Here is a 21,754-nt window from a genome sequence, read left to right on the forward strand (position 1 = left end):
GAAAAAGTTAAATCTATCACAGATTGACTGTGAGCACGTACAAAAGTTGGTAAGCCAGAATTCATGCAGTGAAGGTTATTGTCTGAAAGCCAATCCCACAGACGCTTGCCGCAGGGATCCGTCTTGTAACCCCACGATACATGGTGCGAATTAAAATCTCCAGCCAAAATAACCGAATTTTGACAATTAACTAGTAGGTGGTCTAGAGATCTGGTGTCCTGAACACTATGAGGGAAATAAACATTCGCTAATGTAAACGGACTGAACCCTGGAATTTCAAAATCTCGAGCCAATAACTCAGAATCTAAACTAGAATATTGAAAAGAAATCTTAGCCCTATGATAAAATTTTGAAGAAACTAGAGTTAGTAACCCACCACCTCTTGATTGGCGATCTTGTCGGAATGATCGATAATTTTGTAAGTGAAAATGTTTTTCAGTTCTAAGCCAAGTTTCTTGTAAAACGATTATTACTGGATTATGTTTTAAAGAAAGATAAACTAAATCTGTAGTAGCTGAAAGAAGAGATCTACAGTTCCACTGAAGAACTTTCAACTTTCCTATGGTTATGTAATCCGGGCAGCAGCAACAGCCTGCCCCTAAATGTTTTCCTTTGGTTTAGAGCCTAGCTGTTGCTTTTTTGATTTTGCTTGTGGGCGAGGTGATGACGGGTTTGACAACGGGGATCCACTGCGTTTTAGAATTCGCGTATCTGTCTCTCCCATATCTGCATCATGAGCCTCGTCTGACTTGTTGGAATTTTGCATAGGTGATGCGGAAAGAGACTCATTTTGCGAACAAGACATTGCAGCTAATGAGTGCTGCACTGATAGTGAATGTCCAGGGGCCGTAGGAGAAACCATAGCAGTTTGCACAGTCTGAGAATTTTGAGCTGCTAGAACATTGGATATGCATTCTGTGACTGTTGTCACAATCCTATCCACCATTTTGGTCATGGTTGCTTCCACAGCAGTTATTATGGTTTTAGACATCGTGGAATCTAATGGTGCTCCTGAAAGGGCCGACACACCTGCATACCCATGAGCTCTGTCTTTAATTTCCTGAATTGCCTCCCGGCTCGAGCAACGTTTGCGGTCAATAAACTCCAGAAGTTTCATTTCATGCGCTCTAGAGGGACATTCCAAAGAATTTGCGGAGTGAAGTCCGCCGCAAAGAGAACATTTGAGAATTTGATCAGAGTATAAGTGTGCTTTATGTGCTTCACCGCATTTGCAACACCGCAAAGTGGATTTGCAACCGCCTGCAGTATGGCCATAACGCCAGCAGTTGTTGCACTGCAGAGGTTTTGATGATAGGTGATCTACTCTGAATATTAAAGGCCACGATTTATTCTTCGATGGACAGACTGTGCCTGCAAATGTAGCAATAACCGATTCTGTCGGCACACGAACATTGTTTACCTCCCGGCTACAGCGATAGACCGCAACAACGCCTGCCGCGGAAAGAAGGTCAAGGGTTTCTTGTGGACTTAATGAGGAATCTACACCTCGGACTAGACCTCTTGTGCAGGCCAGGTGTGAAGGGATAAAACTGCTTACCTGATGAGAGGCAAAAGTGGAGCATTTTAGCAGGTCCTTTATGCATGATAGCTCTGGCGAACGGCAAAGAATCCCGCCGCGACCAAATTGGCGCACCTCGGCTATTCCTTCGTAGAAGGAAGTGATTTCCTGAAGGACAGCTCGAACAGCTTCTGGGTTGTTCATTTTAATGGTGCCCCCATCCTTAGGTACGAGTGCCACAGGGATATTGCCGACACCGGAGCTCTGAAAAGCTTCCAAGGGCAGATCATCGGTCAGGAGGGAAGCCGACCAAGGGGAGCGCCCTTGGCCGGGGGACTGCGTCGACATTACCTTAAATTGACAATGTCACCGCGTGCGTTAGTCAAAAGAGAACAAAAGAAGCACAGGGGAAAGACAAAACCGGGACCAGCAACCCAATACTTAGCCGATCGTCAAGGAGCAGAGGCGCTTTCTTGCGAACACGGTCAGTGAACGGTCAGCTACTCAGCCTGTATAATTGCACAGGTTTCCGCTTTTTCTTCTTCGTGTTCACGTTCATATTCCGAATGTCGCTTGAAGTGGCGCTGCGCATTATGACGCTAGCTATACTTTACAGTACAAGGTTACGTTTTTCTATATTCTGTATATTACAGACCGGCTCTATACATAAGGTGTGCAGGAGACTGATTTTTGCCTCCTTCTCTTGCCGTTGTTGGCATCTGTGACACTTCGTCCTTTTCGAGCGTGTTGATCGGTGACCTTATGCTGCCGCATATTCAAAGCCTTTCTGCTTTGTTTATTTTACTGTGTATTTTATCTAACACCCACCCCTGACAAATATTGTTTTAAAAAACGTTTGCAAATATTCCTGGAATAAATAAACAAATACCGCGTTCTCCATAATTTGGCACCCTTCCCACATAAAAAAGTACGGCCAACGTACATGTAAGGCGCTCCACAGCCCCCACAGGGTAGGCTCGTCTACCATTTCGGACCCCGTAGGGTTAATTGACAATCAACATAAATGTTTCGCTAGAGCAACAGGAAGACAAGAAAAACAACTGATAATCACTGTTCCTTCGGGATTCCCGTTTTATTACTACAGTCGCATTTGTACTAAGCTGCCCGGTGTGAGGAGGAAGAAAGCGCATCAGGGAACGCGACTAGAGAGACAACGGTAAATCGAGTTAGTAAATTTATATCTCATCACCCATTATATCTCGCACTGTGATGCTGTACTGATTTTGCTAAATGTCGTTCTAGGCGTGTGTCCAGCTATTGAGTATTTAATGGCCTTCGTAGAACACGTTTTTGACAAGCCTTATTTTGACACAATCAGGGCACAACAGTTTCATTGGTGGTCATTGAGTGATCATAGGGAATATTTCTAGAGGGGTTTCTGCTTGCTTTTTGCAGGTATAACTATATCTATCACACTATTTGTTGCTAACATCAGTTATTACTTGCGGCAATCAGTAAAATATACGGCTGTTTTCTGCAGAATTGAAAAAAAAAATGAATCTTTCTCCATCACAGATCACGAATGTTGCAATAGAGGCATGAACTGACGGTGGTAAAATGATACAATAAATTCACAGCTTCTATGCAAAATTGTTTACCGCTATTGTCTTCCTACGGACAAGAAGCTTGTATAGCTCGTGAACCGCAAATAATGCACCACCGCACATGCAGTGCATGTGCGTGCCCTCGATGCTTGGTACAATACTGTTTGTTTAGCTTCTTCACAACTCGAATAAAATGGGCTCACAAGCGCCTTATTTCTTCTTTTTGGCCAATAAGTGCGGCGCGGCAAAGGCATTTTTTTTTATCGTGGTGTAAAACAGACTTAGACCAAAATAAAGAACTAAAGGCTGCAGGAGCAATAAATTGGTTTATGAGTCACACACATTGCAAAATTAAATATAATTTCATTCACTTTATTACTCTAGTAGAATAAAAGCGGCCCCTTTCGTATTTTACACCCACTAAGTCCTCAAGTCCGATTTTGACGCCATGTCTCTAAATCCAATAATATTTGCACTGCAAGCAATATGTGTTCACTGCTTGGTTATCAGTCCATATTGCCAAAAATAACAGCGAGGAAAAAAGATCTAGCCAAAAAAAAAAAATCAGTGTTGAAAGGATTTAAACAGCGAGAATTTCCTGCTTCAAATTGAAACTCGGGGATGTCATTACTGAGCCACATAATGCCTTCAGGCGCTTGGTCTGTCGTGTCCCTTTTCGTTCTCGCCTTTGTAGTGTACGCGGCTTATAACTCTGTTTCAGAACACGCGTCAAATCCGGCGAGCTATGGGAGGATGAACATGACATTCCCCAGGCGCTGCTGGCTCTGCCAAATATTTCACTGCTCAGAGTTTTGTTTCTTGCAGCCAGTTCATGAATTTCACTCACGCGTGAAAGCGCAAATTCATACTCCCATCGTACGATTATATGTAAACAACACTGGGCCTTGAGGAGAATATATGGAAACACATCTCCATAAAGGGTCGGCAAAAACACATGGAAACAGCACCATATATATTTTCAGGACGCAAACGTTTTCTTTAAAGGTCGCTTATAGACCATTTTATTTAGGAGGTCGCCATTTTGAAATGTGGCGCCGTCTATGTTCTGTTTTTGTCCCTAGCGCCATGCTGGTATGCGCGCACACATTTGTTGTATACCCACAGTGCAGGACGGCGGTGCCGCATATAGACGTTTCTGTTCTGGTTTTGTGTGTGTTTGCGTTACAAAAGCTCCTGGATTACGGCAAAGCATTTTCTAGCAGTACTGCCGCCGTTTCGTGGAGCGATGGCCGGAACTTCGGCAAATGACGGGCCCGAAGGCAGTGGCACTCTTACCGGCGTTCCGATGATTGACATAGGTGAGCGGATTTTGTTGAGTTTGTGAACTAATGCATTACAATTGTCGCACTGCTATTCACGACGGCTGTCGAGGAAGCGACACAGACAGCGCCAAGCTTCTTTTATGCTATTTGCGTTCGATAGACTACGATTGTGAGCCAGGATAACACAGCTATTTCATGAATGTTTACGTTAGCGGGACTTCACTTTGCTTGAGTACACTTGGTGTGTATATGCGATTTTTATTGTTTGATCAGTCCCAATACTGAACTCGTTTCGTGAAAGCTGACCGGTGTACAATTCACGATTTCGAACACGTACTACAGTGCACTTCTCAGCGAGATACGTGTTGTGCCAAAATCAAGAGCTCGATACTCTGTGCGCTCTGTGTTTCAGCGGGTTATCAATGAGATAAATACTCACTAACGAGCAGATCCAGTGATCGGTACGAGATTGTTTACTCAGCTAGAGCGTGTAGATACCGAGCAAAAGCAACATCTACACTTGTTGGCGTCGCGTATGTCACCGTCGCTAGTTTGGGGATTTGGCTACTGAGCGATAAATGACCGTTCTCCCAGCCTCGTTTTTTTTTTTATTTCTCGTACGTAGCGTACTCTTTTCACTTGATGAAAGAGGAGTGTTTCGGCCTTAAATAACTCACGCTGAACAAGTGAAGTTAGATCACAGGTTGCGCGGCTACTAGCTACGCGGCAGTAGAAATTCGCCGCGCCTCCGTTTCTTCTATTGTGTTTTTGCGAGCACTTAGAGCGCTTGCAGTCCTCTCCAAGTTACGCTTTTTCACACGAGTTTTCTAGGCTTTGGTATCTTGACTGGGGCAGTTAGCGCACTCATGTTTTGCCAAGGCCCATTGTTTGCGGTAATAACCTTGCTGTTACATTGCTTCCTCGGCATGTAGTTAGGTGATATAGCATGCAACGAGAATATTGAAGTGTTTTTTTTTCTATTTCTCTTGGCTACTTCCTTCCATTGCTCTGATTATGTGCCCTTGATACTTGTCTGCAGGTGACAAGCTGTACAGCCATCCAACTGTTGTCACTGACTGGAGTGACGACGTAAAGAAGTGGCCACGCGTGCAGATGCCGCACATTATTTTTTACCTCCTTGAGAAGAAAGCGTGTGACCTCAAGGAGGTGAAATCATTCAGGAGCATGCAGTCGTACTCGTACTTGCAGAGTGGTTGGGTTGGGACGGTGCTCATGCATACAGTAGATGAGCAATTGGCATTGCTGAAAGGCCAAGTGCAGGCCTCACAGTCAGTCAAAGTTCTTCACGAAGTATGGGTGTGTTGCACAAGAAGTGGTGAAGTTATAAACAGTGGCTGCTCGTTTATGGCAGGGAAGGGGAAAGTGTGCAGCCATGTCGGTGCACTGCTCTGGAAGATTGACCTGGCTGTACCTTCGGGCCTCACTGGGGAGGCATGCACAGATAGAGCAGCTGCCTGGAATCGAGGAACTAAAAGAAACTTGGTGCCTGCAGCTATAGAGGACATCAACTTCAAGTTGCAGAAGCGCACAATTGACCAAGACAGCAAGAAAAATAAGTCAATATGTATTCCACGCATCTTTGACAGTGATGAAGATCTGGCAGAGTTTTATGAAAGCTCTCCTTACAAGGATCTTCTCGACTTTCCCGGTAAGTTAGTTCCTAGATGTGTTTCTGAAATATTATTTTAATGTATGCATTTAATGTTAGTTATTCTGCAGAAGTCCTGTAAAGGCTTTTACGTTATATATTTTACTACATTTTACAATGCAATTTACACCGTAAGTGAATTATTTCAGCATATTTTCAATGTCATAATAAAATTACTAACAAGAACTAAAAGCCACAGAGTGTGACCGGCCAGTATAACAAGCTTTTTCTAGATTGTGGATCACTAAGGCACCTCTTCTGCATTATAACAGACTAGATGTAGAGTGCATGGAAGTTTATTTTATATTGTCACGTAGCCGTTTAGGCCCGTAACCAGAAGGTTGGTTTTAATAGGGGGGGTTGACCTAGAAGGCACAGAAGAGTAGGTCCAGAGAGAACACTGAGAGACAGCAGCCGACTTCAGCTTCTTCTCGAACGCCACGAGACCACTTCTTCCAGTCCGCGCACGAGACTCGATGAGCTGCCGCCTAGCGGCTGCTGTTGCACACGCTACATTACCCCCCTCTCTAAAAAAAATAAATGCGAGTTTGATGAATTCAAAAGCAGAAGGAAAAAAAATTAAGCAAGAAACATGCGGTAGGCGGTGCACTAATTTTCTCGCGAAAAGTACGGTTTCATGCGCACGACATGAGCAACCTCGGATTTCTGCTGACGACGAGTAGAAGAAAAGCCGTCCGGAAGCACTTCGTAAGTCACGTCGCTCAGCTGACGGAGCACTTTGTATGGGCCAAAGTACTGTTTCAGAAGTTTTTCGGATAGTCCCCGACGTCGAATCGGAGTCCAGAGCCACACTCTGTCGCCCGGTTCGAAAGTCACTACACGATGGCGGTGATCGTACCGCTGGGCGTCTCGACCTTGCTGGTTCCGGATGCGTGCCCTCGCCAGCTGTCGCGCTTGTTCTGCGCGTTGAGTGAACTCCTCGGCGCCAACTTCGAGGTCACGGCCGTCGTGGGGCAACATGGCTTCGAGCATTGTCGAAACTTCACGGCCATACAATAAGGAGAAAGGCGTCATTTGCGTTGTTTCCTGCTGCGCCGTGTTGTACGCGAACGTGACGTACGGGAGGACGTCATCCCAAGACCGATGTTCAACATCCACGTACATGGACATCATGTCGGCGAGAGTTTTGTTCAGACGTTCTGTCAAGCCATTAGTTTGTGGATGGTAGGCTGTTGACCTGCGATGGGTAGTGCCGCTTAGCTGCATGACAGATTCCAGTAGCTTGGCAGTGAAAGCAGTGCCTCGGTCCGTTATTATAACTCTCGGGGCGCCGTGCCTGAGGACTATGCGTTCGATGAAAAATTTCGCTGCTTCGATTGCCGTACCACGCTGGAGGGCCTTCGTTTCAGCGTAACGCGTAAGGTAATCTGTAGCGACAATTATCCACCTGTTGCCGGAATCAGAAATTGGAAAAGGACCCAACAAATCCATGCCAACTTGTTCGAATGGGTATCTTGGCACTTGAACAGGATGTAGTAAACCGGCCGGTTTCACAGGCGGTGTTTTTCGTCGCTGGCAATCATGGCATGTTCTCACGTAATGGCGTACTGCGGCCGCAAGGTTTGGCCAATAATAACTCTTCTTAATTCGGGCCAGAGTTCGAGCATACCCCAGGTGACCCGCGGTGGGCTCGTCATGACATGCCTGTAAGATTTCTTCGCGAAGAGACTCTGGTACGACGAGGAGATAATCTCTTCCCGTCGGAGCGAAGTTGATTTTGTATAAAACATTGTTTTGCATGCAAAACGACGAATGCGTTCTGGCGAAGAGACGGGGAATTTCTGTAGTGCGCTCTTCTAGAAAATCAATAAGTGGTGCGAGACCCGGATCATTACGTTGCTGCTGCGAAACAGTGAGCGCGTCGACGGCTGCGATAAGGGGAAAGTCTGGTTCTTCGTCTTCCCGCGCAGCCTCGACAGGTGAACGGGACAAGCAGTCAGCGTCGTTGTGCTGACGTCCAGACTTATACACGATGGTCATGTCGAACTCCTGTAGCCGTAAGCTCCATCGTGCAAGGCGTCCGGAGGGGTCTCGCAAGTTTGTTAACCAGCACAGAGAGTGGTGGTCACTCACAACCCGAAAGTGCCGGCCATAAAGATAGGGTCGAAATTTCATCACCGCCCATACAACGGCCAGACATTCTTTTTCGGTGGTTGAATAGTTTGATTCGGCACGGGACAAAGTCCGGCTTGCGTATGCGATAACTCGCTCGGCACCGTCTTGCCACTGGACGAGTACAGCGCCTAGACCCACGTTGCTGGCATCTGTGTGGACCAGAGTCTCGGCATTCGCATCGAAATGGGCAAGTACAGGTGTTGTCTGCAAGCGGTGCCGTAACTCGTCGAATGCCTTTTGCTGTTCGTCCGTCCAGGTGAAGGTGACATCATCCCGGGTGAGACGTGTCAACGGAGCGGCAATGCGTGAAAAGTTTTCAATAAATCTGCGGTAATAGGCGCAGAGGCCCAAGAAACGGCGAACTGTCTTCTTGTTACATGGAGTAGGGAATTTGGTGACGGCAGCTGTTTTAGCGGGATCGGGACGAACTCCTCGATGGCTGACGACGTGGCCCAAGAACATGAGCTCTTCATAGCCAAAGTGACACTTTTGTGGTTTTAACGTGAGGCCGGCAGATCTGATAGCCCGTAGCACAGCGGAGAGACGTTGGAGGTGTTCCTCGAACGTTGGTGAAAACACAACAACGTCGTCCAGGTAGACTAGACACATCTGCCATTTAAGACCAGATAGAACTGCGTCCATCATTCGCTGAAATGTCGCTGGAGCGGAGCACAATCCGAAAGGTAGGACTTTGAATTCATAAAGTCCATCGGGCGTGACAAACGCTGTCTTCTCGCGATCACGTTCATCGACTTCGATCTGCCAGTAACCGCTCTTGAGATCAAGCGATGAAAAGTAGCGCGCGTGGCGCAACCGGTCTAATGAGTCATCAATACGTGGCAGCGGGTAGACGTCTTTTTTTGTGACCTGATTGAGCTTACGGTAGTCCACACAGAACCTTAAACTTCCGTCTTTCTTCTTAACGAGGACAACAGGCGAAGTCCAGGGACTCCTCGATGGCTGGATGACACCGTCATTTAACATCTCGTCGACCTGTTGAGCAATGACTTCGCGTTCCCGCGGTGACACTCGGTAGGGGTTCTGCCTGACTGGTCGGGTGCGGTCGTCGGTTATTATGCGGTGCTTGGTCAAGGGCGTCTGTTTAACCGCGGAGGCGGATGAGAAGCAGTCTTGAAACTGAAAGAGTAGCCCAACGAGTCTGTCCTTCTCTGCCGGTGATAGAGCGGGATTCACATCAGGGTCGAAGTTGGGCGTTTGGCTGGCAGACGTGTTGGTCTCAAGAACAAAGCAGCCGTGGGCTGCTTCTGCGACACCTTCAAAGTAAGCTACCGTGGTGCCTTTAGCGATGCGTTGCCGTTCGTTCCCGAAGTTCGTAATCAGTACGTGAGCTAGACCATTAGTCAGATGAACTATACCGCGTGCAACACAGACTCCATGACGTAACAGAAGCTCTATGTTCTGTTCGGCAACACCGGCAGCACAGGACTGATCGTCGCACCTGACTGCGACGAGAGCAGACGAACGCGGCGGCATGAATACATCCGCGTCAACGATGCGTAAAGGTGCGTGGCGTCTTTCTGAGTCAGCGGTCATCGTTTCAGGCGTCGAAAACGTTACAGTACGGCGAGGAACATTAATAATCGCCCCATGCTCACGTAAAAAGTCCATGCCGAGTATGAGATCCTTGCAGCAGTGTGGCAGGATAACAAAAACGGCTACAAAGGCTGAATCGGCGATGGTTACTCGGGCAGTGCATCGTCCGATCGGCGTCATAAGGTGACCGCCAGCAGTACGAATTTGCGGCCCCAGCCATTCAGTTTTCACCTTAGAGAGCCGATCTGCGAAATTTTTGCTTATTATTGAGAAGTCTGCTCCGGTGTCTACCAAAGCTGTTACTGGGTGTCCGTCGACGAGGACGGAAAGGTCGGCGCTAACAACTTGATCGGCTTGAGGTTGATTGGGAGTTTCGGATTCATGTGGCGGCGGCGGCATCCTAGTCACAGCATCGGACTGAGTCGTCACGGGGGGGACTTCGGGATATCGGTTCCGTTCGTCAGCAACCTGCCCCCCTGAGGTCGCCGCCTTCAGTTTCCCCGGTGTGGGCTTGGCGACCGGCGCCTCGGCGCATCATTAAAATCACGGCGGCTAGGTGACGAGTAGCGCGCGGGAGAAGACTGTGTACGGTTGCCTGAAGGGGTGGCACGGGTTGCGAGGTACTCCTCGATTTCTGGAGGGCGTTCGCCGACCCGGGGACGCGGGGAATCCCGAGAAAAACCCCGAAGACCGAGCTCACGGTATGGACAACGACGGTACAAGTGGCCGGGTTCTCCACAGTGGTAGCACAGCGGCCGTTGGCGAGGAGTGCGCCAGACGTCTGCCTTCCGAACCGGTGGCTGCATGACGGGGCTCTGCTGGGGCGGTGGCTGGTAGGAAGGCTGGTAGTATAGTGGCTGAGGAGCGGACGGCTGTATGACGAGGCTCTGCTGGTATGGCGGCTGGAAGGACGGTTGGTAGAACGGTGGCTGCAAAGTGGGTGGCGGCTGTGCTTCGAATCGAAGCTGTTGCGCAGGAGGCACTGCAGGCCGACGAAGAGCCGCTGCGTAGTTCATAGAACGTGGCTCCGACGGTGACTCAGGCGGGGACAATGTCTGACGTATTTCTTCCCGCACGGCTTCGGTGACAGCCACGGCAGTCGGGTTAGGCGATCCAAGGTTGAACTTGAGGAGCTCCTCGCGAACTACCTCGCGGATCAGCTCACGCAGAGAGTGATCGTCAGTGGATCCGTTCAATGTGGCCACACTGCTGAAGGGCTGACCACAGGCAGACTCCGTGCGCCGGTATCTTTGCTGCAGGGCTCGCTCAATGAGGGTAGCTTCATTGATGAAGTCCGCGACGGTTTGAGGTGGACTCCGAACCAGACCAGCGAAGAGGGGTTCTTTTACGCCCTGCATCAGGTGGCGCAACTTCGCTGATTCCGTCATGTCGGGATCAGCCCGTCGGCAAAGACGCGTCACGTCCTCAGCGAACATGGCCACGCTCTCGTTTGGTAGTTGGACACGAGCTTCTAGGAGGCGGCGTGCGCGATCACGGCGGTCATGGCTGGAAAAAGTGTCCCGCAGCTGCTGGCGAAAGGAATCCCAGCTTTGAAGACTGGCTTCCCTATTCTCATACCATGTTTTGGCGCAGTCCTCAAGGGCGAAGTACACATTGTGCAGCTTCTGAGCAGGGCTCCACTGATTGAATTGCGCCACTCGCTCGAACTGGTCGATCCAGTCGTCGACATCTTCCCCAGTAGCGCCATGGAAACTGGGGGGCGTACGAGGCTGCTGAAGCAGCAACTGGTGCTGACTTGCCTGTGCCATTACAGAAGTCTCGAACTGCTGATCAGCTGGCGTCGGTTCAGGTAGAGGGGCAAATTCCGGCGCCAGACCTCGGAGGCGACGGCTGCAGCGATGAACGGGTGTCGACACGAGCGGAAGCCGGTTGGGACTCGATGAGCGGCTGCGAGAGGCCCGAGACATGTAATTCAAGGCCTCACCTCCACCAGTGTCACGTAGCCGTTTAGGCCCGTAACCAGAAGGTTGGTTTTAATAGGGGGGGTTGACCTAGAAGGCACAGAAGAGTAGGTCCAGAGAGAACACTGAGAGACAGCAGCCGACTTCAGCTTCTTCTCGAACGCCACGAGACCACTTCTTCCAGTCCGCGCACGAGACTCGATGAGCTGCCGCCTAGCGGCTGCTGTTGCACACGCTACAATATGTTTTAACTTCAGGGACCCTCCTTCAAGCAACAATGAAAGCTCCTGTGCGACAGCTCCCTTCAAGGCCAGCCCCATCACCAGTTGGTGAACATGCCCCCCATGAGGAGAGTGACAAGTTGCCAGAAGCATGTCAGTTATGCAACGAATTCTACCTTAACTTTGTGGCAATTTCCACAGATGCAATGGCATTGTTAGAAGCAGCCACAAAAAATCAAAACAGCCATTTATGGCACGCCTCGCGACGAGTGCGAATCACAGCGTCAAACATCAAAAGAGTGCCCAAGAGGCATAATACGCCAACAGAAAAGGCCGTGTTGTCACTTACAGCTCCTTCATTTCATGGAAGTGCTGCAACGCAGCATGGCTTGCGACATGAAGCCGTAGCTCGACGGCAATTCGAAGCTACACTTGATTTAAGAGTTTCATTACAAGGCATTCATGTTTGCGAGGATGAGCCATGGCTCTCAGCGACACCTGATGGCATCATTGAATCACACAATGCGATCCTCGAGATCAAATGCCCAGTTAGCGAGGATTGTAGAAACTTGATTAACACAGGAAAGTATGATGTGGTTGATGACAATGGAACATATGTCCTTAAAGAAAATGGACCTAATGGCTATTATGGCCAAGTTCAGTTCACCATGCTGTGTGCCAAGAAGAGCCTTTGTTACCTCTATGTTTGGTCCTCAAAATGGGCCATAGTTGTAGAAGTGACTTTTAATGTAACATATGTACAAGAGACAATGAAAAGGCTACGAAAATTTTATTTTGGCAACATGCTGCCTCATCTTGCAACAATGGAAGCAGAAGGCAGACTTGACCTCTCAGCGTGCAAACAGATCTTAAATATATGATCTCAATGCATTCAGCCTTGTAGTTCGGAACAAAATAAATAAAGACTTCAATGCATGTTGCATGCAAATGTTCCTTCTCTACAACACTCTTGATCAGTCCTCAGTTGACAGATTGACTCTGGCCGCCAGCGGATTGCTCAGCTATTAGTGGCATTTTCAGATTGCAGGGGCCTGCACACACAAAGACCATTGTGTCAATAGTCCTTTTGCACTTGATGCTGAGAGCCGATTTGAAAATTCGGTAGGTTTTTATGCGGCTGATTGCCCTCTCAACATGTATCCACAGAGACGCAATGCGCCGTGTTTGAGTCACTTCTTGCTCAGACAGTTGAAGTTTGCCTAAAAGAAAAAAAAAAGAAAAAACAGTATTATGCACAAGTTCTTTTGAACCTCAACATTAAGAAGAAAACTCTTTATTATGCAAATATAGCAAACTGCAATTTGTCATCCAAAGATGAAAAACTAAAAATGCGTTACCGGCACAGCTGGAGTGAACGTTTTTTGATGCTTCGTGTCATGCAACGTTTCACTAAGCTGCTGTGCCCAATGAACAACTGTTGCCAAATAAGCAAACAGCCTTTGAAATCTGGCAATACATTTCTAGAAGGTACAGATTTAGTATCAGTTTAAAGCTTTCCTTTTCATCATTGGATAACCTCTGCAAGATTGTGCATCCTTACCTCTGGTGAATGCCGGGGTATTCAGCTTGACACCTTGGGCTTCCAGGTACAGGTCCAAGGTGAAGCCTCTGTCAGCCATAATGACATCCCCTCGAACAAGGTATTCCTGGACACCACATTCTCTAACTATGTGTTTGTCAGAGGCACGACCACCAAACGTACGAGACACAAACATTATGTATCCACAAGGGGCAATAACAATCAGGAATTTAACTGTGTTATGTCCTTTGTATGCACTATATGTCTGAGCTCTTGCACGCTCTTTCTTGGGCCTTTCCAGGGCAACCTCAGTACAGTCGAAAATGCAGCGTGTATCTTCATAGCCATTCTCTATAAATGAATTTGGCATGCTGCTTACAATCCTATCTTTAGGAAGCCATATCACATAATATTTCATGATCTTTTGCAGGCATTCTAGTGTGCAATTAAAGATTTTGCACACAGAGGAAACAGATATTCCAAACCTAAAGGAGAGATCTCTGTATAGCAGGCCAAGCCTGAGGCGCATAAGCGTCAATAGAAGGTGGTCCTCCAATGCTAGTCGTGAGTGTGGCATTGACATTTTTTCATGAAAAGTCAATAGCTTTTCGAAAACTTGCTTAGACACCCCAGTATAAAAAGCTATGTCTTCATGTGTCATCTGAGATGCCATCAGCACTTGCTGTCGTAAGGTGTAAGTGTGGTCTGCAAGACAGGGGTCTTCCCACTGCATGCTGCAGTCTCTTGTGCAGACCTGGAAATGCACATATTTAAGATGCAGTGTATTAGTAAGCGAATCATTTCATATCGAGTGGGAGTGAAATAGAGAGTGGTAACTTTTGTTTGAGGTCATGCAAGGAAAATTCACATTTAGTGTGCATTAAGGCTTTAATAAAAAATACTTACAGTTTCTGTTTGTGTTCCTCTTCTGCTTCTGTTCGTTGCGTCTGTAGAACAGGGTGCCTGCAAAACATGCTGTATTTCAAAAATGCAACTCTGTCTGAAACAGTTTATCATGCAAGATAAAAAATGTAATGCCTACTCACACAGTGAATGTGATATTTCAGTGTTTGGATCGAGCAAGCTGCAGGCATGCATCCTTCTTCTTCGAGGTACACGGACGACTGGAAAAATATGTCCATTTTACTACTACAAGCCTAACATAGAATATGTAGAAACTTACATTGTCGTCTATAGCCTCTCCTTCCTGCCTTGGAGAAGAAGCTGTCTTATCTGCATACTGCTCAGGCAAGTGCATGACCTGAATAAATAAAGAAATGAACTGGAAAACTAGTTCACTATGCATGAAGAGTGTACTGAAGTTTAGCAGCTTACAGCATTAAGGTCAGAATGTGACAGGACGGACAAGTCAGGACTTCCAACAGCTACATCCTGCAGAAGAAATTAAAGATCACTTGTGTCATATGTCACAGCAACCAGTGATAGTTCTAAAAGTATTCTTTCACACATTTATAACAGAGGAAACCAATGTTTGCACTGAAGGAAGCACGTAGCAAAAGCACACTGCTTTCAATTAATTTGCTTTGCCACAGGGGCTATTTGACAAATATTGCTTGTAAACATATGAAACCTCTCATCGAGCTACATTTAGAGTCCAAACAAATGTGTTTCAACTGCTTATGAATGAATACCTAACTTAAAATGACTTTAGTTCTCATACATCATGCTACAAGCACAGCATAATGTTACTTTCAATAGACTATATTGGCTCATACAATGTTCTTTATTACAGCCTGTTAGACAGTCCCAAAAATATTGTCCTTCAAGCACCATATGCAAAAATAGAAGTCTGGGATGATAAAATCTTGTAATAGCACTGTCATGTACAGGCCAATATGGGTGGCCGTAAAAGCTACAGGCGACAGCCCAGTATTGGGTTAAGCACTTTAATGCCAATCTGCAAGTATGTCAGTCCATATGTTTGTTTGAAGTGACTTCATTCACCTGATTTATCATTGTGCTGCTAGAATCTTCATTAGCCACAGGTATGCTTTGTGCTGCACTTAGTGCACAAGTATCAAGACTGGCCCGGTCTGGTTCCACAATCTAGAAAAATGCAACAGAACAGTGTGACAGAGCCAGTTTTTCTTCTCTAACTGCCTTCTGAAGTTTATTGCATTGTAGGATCAATTTCTTAAGGATGTAATGTGTGTACAGCCCTCAAGTTGCACACATATTAGAAATGAGGCAAGTTGCTGCATCCATTTAGCACTGAAATAATGGAGGTGATCTAGAACACATATCTCTACCTACCTAAAAGTTAAATAATAGTTTGAAAACATGCAACACTGAAAATACAGGAATGCAATCAAATGCTGCATTGTCCATAAACAGAGATGGCCATTACCTAGTAAGTAGGTGGTTTGCATACATTAATTAATGATGAATATTATGGAACAATCATCATTCCTAAACAAAGTTTCTTAAGACTAGATGCTTATGCACAATGACATCTTACGACTTGTTTTAAAAGCAGAACATACAAAGAATGAAGTTGACTTTATTACATTAGAGTTGAAACTTTTGTCTGGCATAGGTAAAGAAAGCATTAGCCACTTGTTCCTTATGACGTTCAGAGTGTCTGATACCTTATTCAGATTATGAAATTGCATAGCTGCAAAGCTAACAGACAAAGTTTCAAAAAACAATACAGGCTTGGAACTTACATTCTCAGTTTTGGCAAAGCCTTCATCAATTGCAAAACAGACACTAATGTTTTCATAGCAGCTGCGCACACTTGATACATTTTAAGCAATGCACAAACATGCAAATCTAGGACCTTAGCAATATATTTAAAATACACAAATGACTGCATATGGCAGTGGTGTCATGCATTTCAGCTTTAAGTGCAGTGGCATGGTTTAATTGCAACTGAAAAAAACACTCTTGTGCAGAATTTTCTAGCGAATTTTGCTATCATTGCGCGTGTGTTTCGAATAATCCTGGGCTGTGAGGCCAGAGCGCGTCAAAACCAGCAGAGAACAAAAACGCTAAAAGAAGGGACAACTTTGTGTTCGTTTGCACTTGTACCCTACTCATTTTCGCAGCGCTTGTGAGTTGTTTTCATTTACGCATTTTCATCCGTTTTCGCTGATCAGTAGAAAGACATAACGCGAATTCGCCCGATTCGGCTCATTTGCAATTTCATGACGCGATATTATAACATCGGTGAAAAATTAAGTGAAACAACCAATTAAGTGACTGCAACGTAACAGCTAGCATGTAACAGACAAGGGACAGCGACAGATAGCAACCGACAGGACAGCACGCTCACCTTTCTCTTTTTCGTCGGCACGTAGTCCGTTTTTACGATCCGTCTCCTGGCAGTCATGACCTGAGCGAAAGTTGTCGCGCACAATGATTCTTTAGTACTACCGACACACGATAAAAATAATTGGAGTGTTTGAAAGTGCCGCATTTTCGCACACAGCCACATACGCACGTAATGCTTACCTTCCGTTCATAGCCCAGATTAAGCATAGGTATGGAGTTCATGGCGGTACGTTGTCCACCAACAAAGTGTTCCGAGCACACACGAGAGGCGGTCGATGGCACAAAATCCTTTGTGTTGACGCTAGCCAGCCAACGCCGTCGCTCGTCTTCATCGGACGGAAACCGATGCAATTGAAACAGATCGCACCCGCACTGATGCCGCGGCTGTTGATGCTGTGCACATGGCTCTGCGCCTAGTTTTTTTCGCTTACGATAGTTGTTGGAGCAGCCAACAACTGCGCAGTGGTATCCTGATGACCTCGGCTCACGATTCATGGTCACAGTTAGCGTGAAAACCAAGCAAAAGCTGTTTTATCGCGCAAAAAACAGCACGAAAGGCAAGTTCTCAATGCAAATGCTATGGCCACCTTGCCGCCCGCGCATACCAGCGAGAGAGGGGAGAGGAGGAGCGGCTCCGCGCGCGCCGCTTCGAGGCTATTTTCCTCCTCGCGGCGAAAACGGTCTATATGGAATACTCTCAAGCGGAGCATTAAAAATGACTGGCGCGCCGCCGAGCTCGTGGCTGCGTGACGCACCACTGTTTTCCTGATCTCACTACCGAATGTTTCGCTGCTTATCTTTGTTTTCTCCGTAATACAAACTGGGTTAAATGATTTCCACCATCTTGTGTCACCTGACGAAGTTACGTTCGGCTGGACGAGCAGCATAGAAATAATGCTGAGTGGTGATCTGTAAGGCCCATTTAGCATGCATAAATATAGATATTCGATTTTTGATATCATTATGCTGTATATGATTCATTGACTAACGCCAAACGATTATGCTATTTTTTTCTCGAGACTGCCGGCATATATTCTTAATCAATTCGCAGCTGTGCCACTGCCAGCCGATGTTTCCGTGTAGAGGCGGGAAGTGCGAAGCCTCAGTTCAGTTCAGTCGTTCAGTCGTGTCCGACTATTCGTGACCCTATTGACCATGTCACGCCACGCTTTCCAGTCTCTCACTATTTTCCTAACATCACATAACTTCATCTGCAGTGCCTCGAGGATGCCATCTAACCATCGCGTTCGCTGCCTACCCCTTCTCCGGCGACCCTCAACCTTTCCCAACATCAAATCTTTCTCCAGCGACTCCTCTCTTCTCATCAGATGACCAAAGTAGCTGAGCTTTAACTTTAGAATTTGACCCTCCAATGAGCAGTCAGGGTTTATGGTCGACAATATTGACTGATTTGATCTTCTGGCAGTCCAAGGAACTCTCAAGAGTCTTCGCCAGCACCACAATTCAAACGCGTCAATTCTTCGGCGGTCAGCCTTTTTCACAGTCCAACTCTCGCATCCATACATCACAACTGGAAAGACCATAGCACAAGTTATACGGATCTTGGTTGGCAGACTAATGTCTCTGCTCTTTACTAGGCGGTCAAGGCTAACCATTGCTCTCTTTCCCAGAAGCAGGCGTCTCCTAATTTCATGGCTGCAGTCTCCTTCCGAGGTAATCTTGGAGCCCAAGAAGAGAAAATCTGTCACAGCTTCCACTTCTTGTCCCTTGATGCTCCAGGACTTGATAGGGCAAGACGCCATGATCTTTGTCTTTTTAATGTTCAGCCTACACCTTCCGAAAGCTCCACTAGGCCAATACCCGCCAGACACCGACATATCTTGAATCAATACCCTCCGTCTTCACTTATCTACCTTATTTCCGGTCACCTACGCCTTCCAAAAGCCTTACAGCCTCCACCAACCTTTAGCACCCGGAAAAACTCTCACACAGCCTCCGCTTCGGGTAAAAAGATTAAGAGGGCTCACCAGCCACAACGCAACTCAGACTTAAAGTTTTTGTCACCTTAGAGGGCAGCATTTATGTAACGTTAAAAGTGAGGTAAATTCTATTCAAGCCCACATGTAAAAGCCCGACCATAAAACGAAAATATTAGCCATAATTGTTAGCTTTTTATTAGAATTTTTCGTCCCACACTGTGGCTCACGGTTTTTTGGTGGATTCAAATTCCTTGATTGAACGGGAAGTTGATGACGTCTTAGTCACGTGACCAAGTCGAGCACTGAAGCACTGAATGGGCAGCGGAGTGTGTGCCTTCATGAGACCACACGACTTCTCAGGACTAATCAATGAATTTTCTGACATTCGCTAGAGTCAGAGGAAGGGCGCTAGGAGAAGACGGAAAAGGAGGCGGACACATGCGTGTACTCCCTAAAAATTTTAATTTAGAAGGCAGCCGATCCGCGCCGTATATACAGACAAAGACCAAAAGTGGTGCGCATGAGCGCAGTTATTAGGGCTCAAACTATGGCAAGCATCCAAGGGACCGCATTTCTTATTGAATGCTAGAATCATAACCACGTGAAACGGAGTGTGCGGGGTGGGGCAGATGCAGAGAAATAGAGGTCGAGGGCGGCAATGAAGCCCAGATAAAACGATTTCGATGGGAGCCAGCTACTAACTCGGCTCATAGCGAAGATAAAGGCGAGACCAATTACGCAAATAACGTAGCGCAGGCATAAAATCAGACTAAAAAGCAAGGCCGTAAAAGTCAGCGGAGTTAAAAGCGCTAAAAGAGGAAACCGTATGGAATACGTGAACGACTAAAAGAACCTGAACAAAAGCACTAAAATCTATTGCGACAAAACCGGAAACGTCTGCTAAAATGACACTGACGAAAAGGCCAAGGTTCCCGTATGCGTAGCGATCAGAAAACAAATACAAAAACAGAACGGGCTGAAAACGAACACAGATGCACGAAACCTAATGGAAATAAAATGGTGGCGCAAAGACAGGTTAGTTCGACTAGATTAGAACAGGCGAGACTGAAAACGAAGGGCAAAGTAAACGAACACAAACGAAAACCAAAAAGAACTAGACGAAAAGCAGTGGAAATGTTTTCGTATTAAGGTGGCTTCTCGGTACTTTAGGACTACATGCCAGAGCACCTGCTGTCTTTGATATGAATTTCATCGTTAATCGGCAGGCCACTTGACCCAGCCGAGCGCTGAGTTTTGGAGAGGTGTGCCGTCACAAGAGAACGTGATCTCTCCGGACCAGTCCGAGAACTTCGCGACACCCGACCGCTCCTTGATTTTTCTTGGAGTGAGGACTCGTGGCATTAAAACAGCCAGGCGAATAGAAATAGAGTTAGTGGCGCCTTTGGACATATTCTCACTCCAAACTAAAGGACACTGCGAACGTGAACAGTACATATCGGCATCATATCTCTTGTTTGTCTCGTTGGCTTAGGCGAAAAACAATGCTTACATGAAATGGGTACTAGCCATGAATGTCCGACAGGGTGCTTCTTTTTTAGGTACTGCTTGAGCAGACTTTCGTGAAAAAGTTGTGCGACACACTGCGCAAATTTCCGAGCAGCCTCCGCTTTGCTATCGTCCGTCCCATCGTAACACGGCCACACGCTGGACTGCCTTATCGATAAAACACAGTGCCACCACTGCGCCACCCGAGGCATGCGTCACCGACGGCGGCTGCAAAAAGAGACTGCCCGGCTGGAAAGCACGGCTTTTTCATTCCGCTTCGGACACGAGTGTGGCGTTGGTATGCTCGTCCGCTACCACAGGTAATCGAGTAAACAGTCGTGACGTTTTTATGTTTGAATTTGTCCTTCAGCAGAAACAACATCACACATCTGGTGACCCGGACAACAAACAATACGCATCGCTATGGACGAGAAAGAGCAACAGCTGCGCGAACGGCACGACCAACTCAATGCTTCCGTGCAGCAGCATCCTGCTGGGTCTACCGAGGACGTCAGAACACCTCCAGACGGCATCCGGCATGCTCCGCCACACGACGGCTGCCGTGTCACTGTCAAGCTTCTGCCGTTTTGGCCCGACTTGCTCGAGGTGTGGTTCACCCAAGTCGAGGCCCAGTTCTCCCTTGCACACATCACGTGAGACCGGACCCGCTACGATTATGTCGTCTCCCACCTCGATGCCCGATACGCCAACGAGGTCCGGGATATCCTTGTCAACCCACCAACTGTACGAACACCTCAAGACTTAACCTGCCAGCTGTCACTCTCCGAAGACCAGGAGATGCGACAACTACAGTCCACGCAGCTCTTCCGCCACATGCATGATCTCGTGGCCAACATGAAAGTCCAGGATTTCTTACAGCACTTCGGCTTCAACGACTTCCACTGCTCGTCCGGGCAATTCTGCAGGCTCAGCTTACGCTACCTCTCGACAAACTTGCCGGGATAACTGATCGCGTCATCGAGGTTGTCGCCCACCGACCAGGCTGTCGCCGCACCGCTAAACACCACAGAGCTCGCGTGAAGTATGAACTATATCAGTCGACAGCTTACCTCCCTCCGTGAGGGAATCGCCCGCCGTTCCGATGGTTCATGGGCCTCGCCACTCCCCTTCTCCAGAATAAGACCGAAGGCTGGCGGCCCTGTGGGGAATACCGTTCCCTACACGCCGGCACCATTCCAGACAGGTACCCCGTTCACTACATACAGTACTTCACCCATCGCATTTATGGCTGCGAAGTTTTCTCCGTGCTAGACTTGATGAAGGCCTACACGCAGATACCGTCAACCCGGACAACGTCCCGAAAACTGCAATCATTACCCCTTTAGGCTTGTTTGAGTTTCCCTTCATGAGCTCTGGCCTGAGGAACGCTGGCAAACCTTTCAACGCTTCATCGACGAAGTCATCCACGGCCTCGACTTCTGCTTCGTCTACCTTGACGACATATTAGTCTTTTCCCGCAACGCCGACGACCACCACAGGCACCTTCGTCTGCTTTTCCAACGCCTCGATGACCACGGCCTACTCGTCAACGTCCCAAAGAGCACGCTCGGTGCTTCAGTCGTCAAATTCCTCGGCCATGAAGTT

General features: G+C 47.3%; 2 protein-coding genes across 2 annotated transcripts in view; both read right to left on the reverse strand.

The window, feature by feature from the left end:
- LOC146201198 (uncharacterized) overlaps positions 1-21,754 on the reverse strand; it is a 212,241-nt gene that overhangs the window by 22,682 nt on the left and 167,805 nt on the right. The gene's annotated exons all lie outside the window — the stretch shown is intronic.
- Positions 12,851-14,070, reverse strand: LOC146201199 (uncharacterized). The gene is made up of 2 exons (XM_084591796.1): positions 13,431-14,070; positions 12,851-12,921 (listed from the first exon to the last, which is right to left on the reverse strand). Exons 1-2 carry the CDS (start codon positions 14,068-14,070, stop codon positions 12,851-12,853), a joined length of 711 nt encoding a protein of 236 aa, XP_084447922.1.

This window comes from Amblyomma maculatum, chromosome 2, assembly GCF_055883805.1.
Source record: "Amblyomma maculatum isolate TAMU_Amacu chromosome 2, ASM5588380v1, whole genome shotgun sequence".
NCBI classification, from domain to species: Eukaryota; Metazoa; Arthropoda; class Arachnida; order Ixodida; family Ixodidae; genus Amblyomma; species Amblyomma maculatum.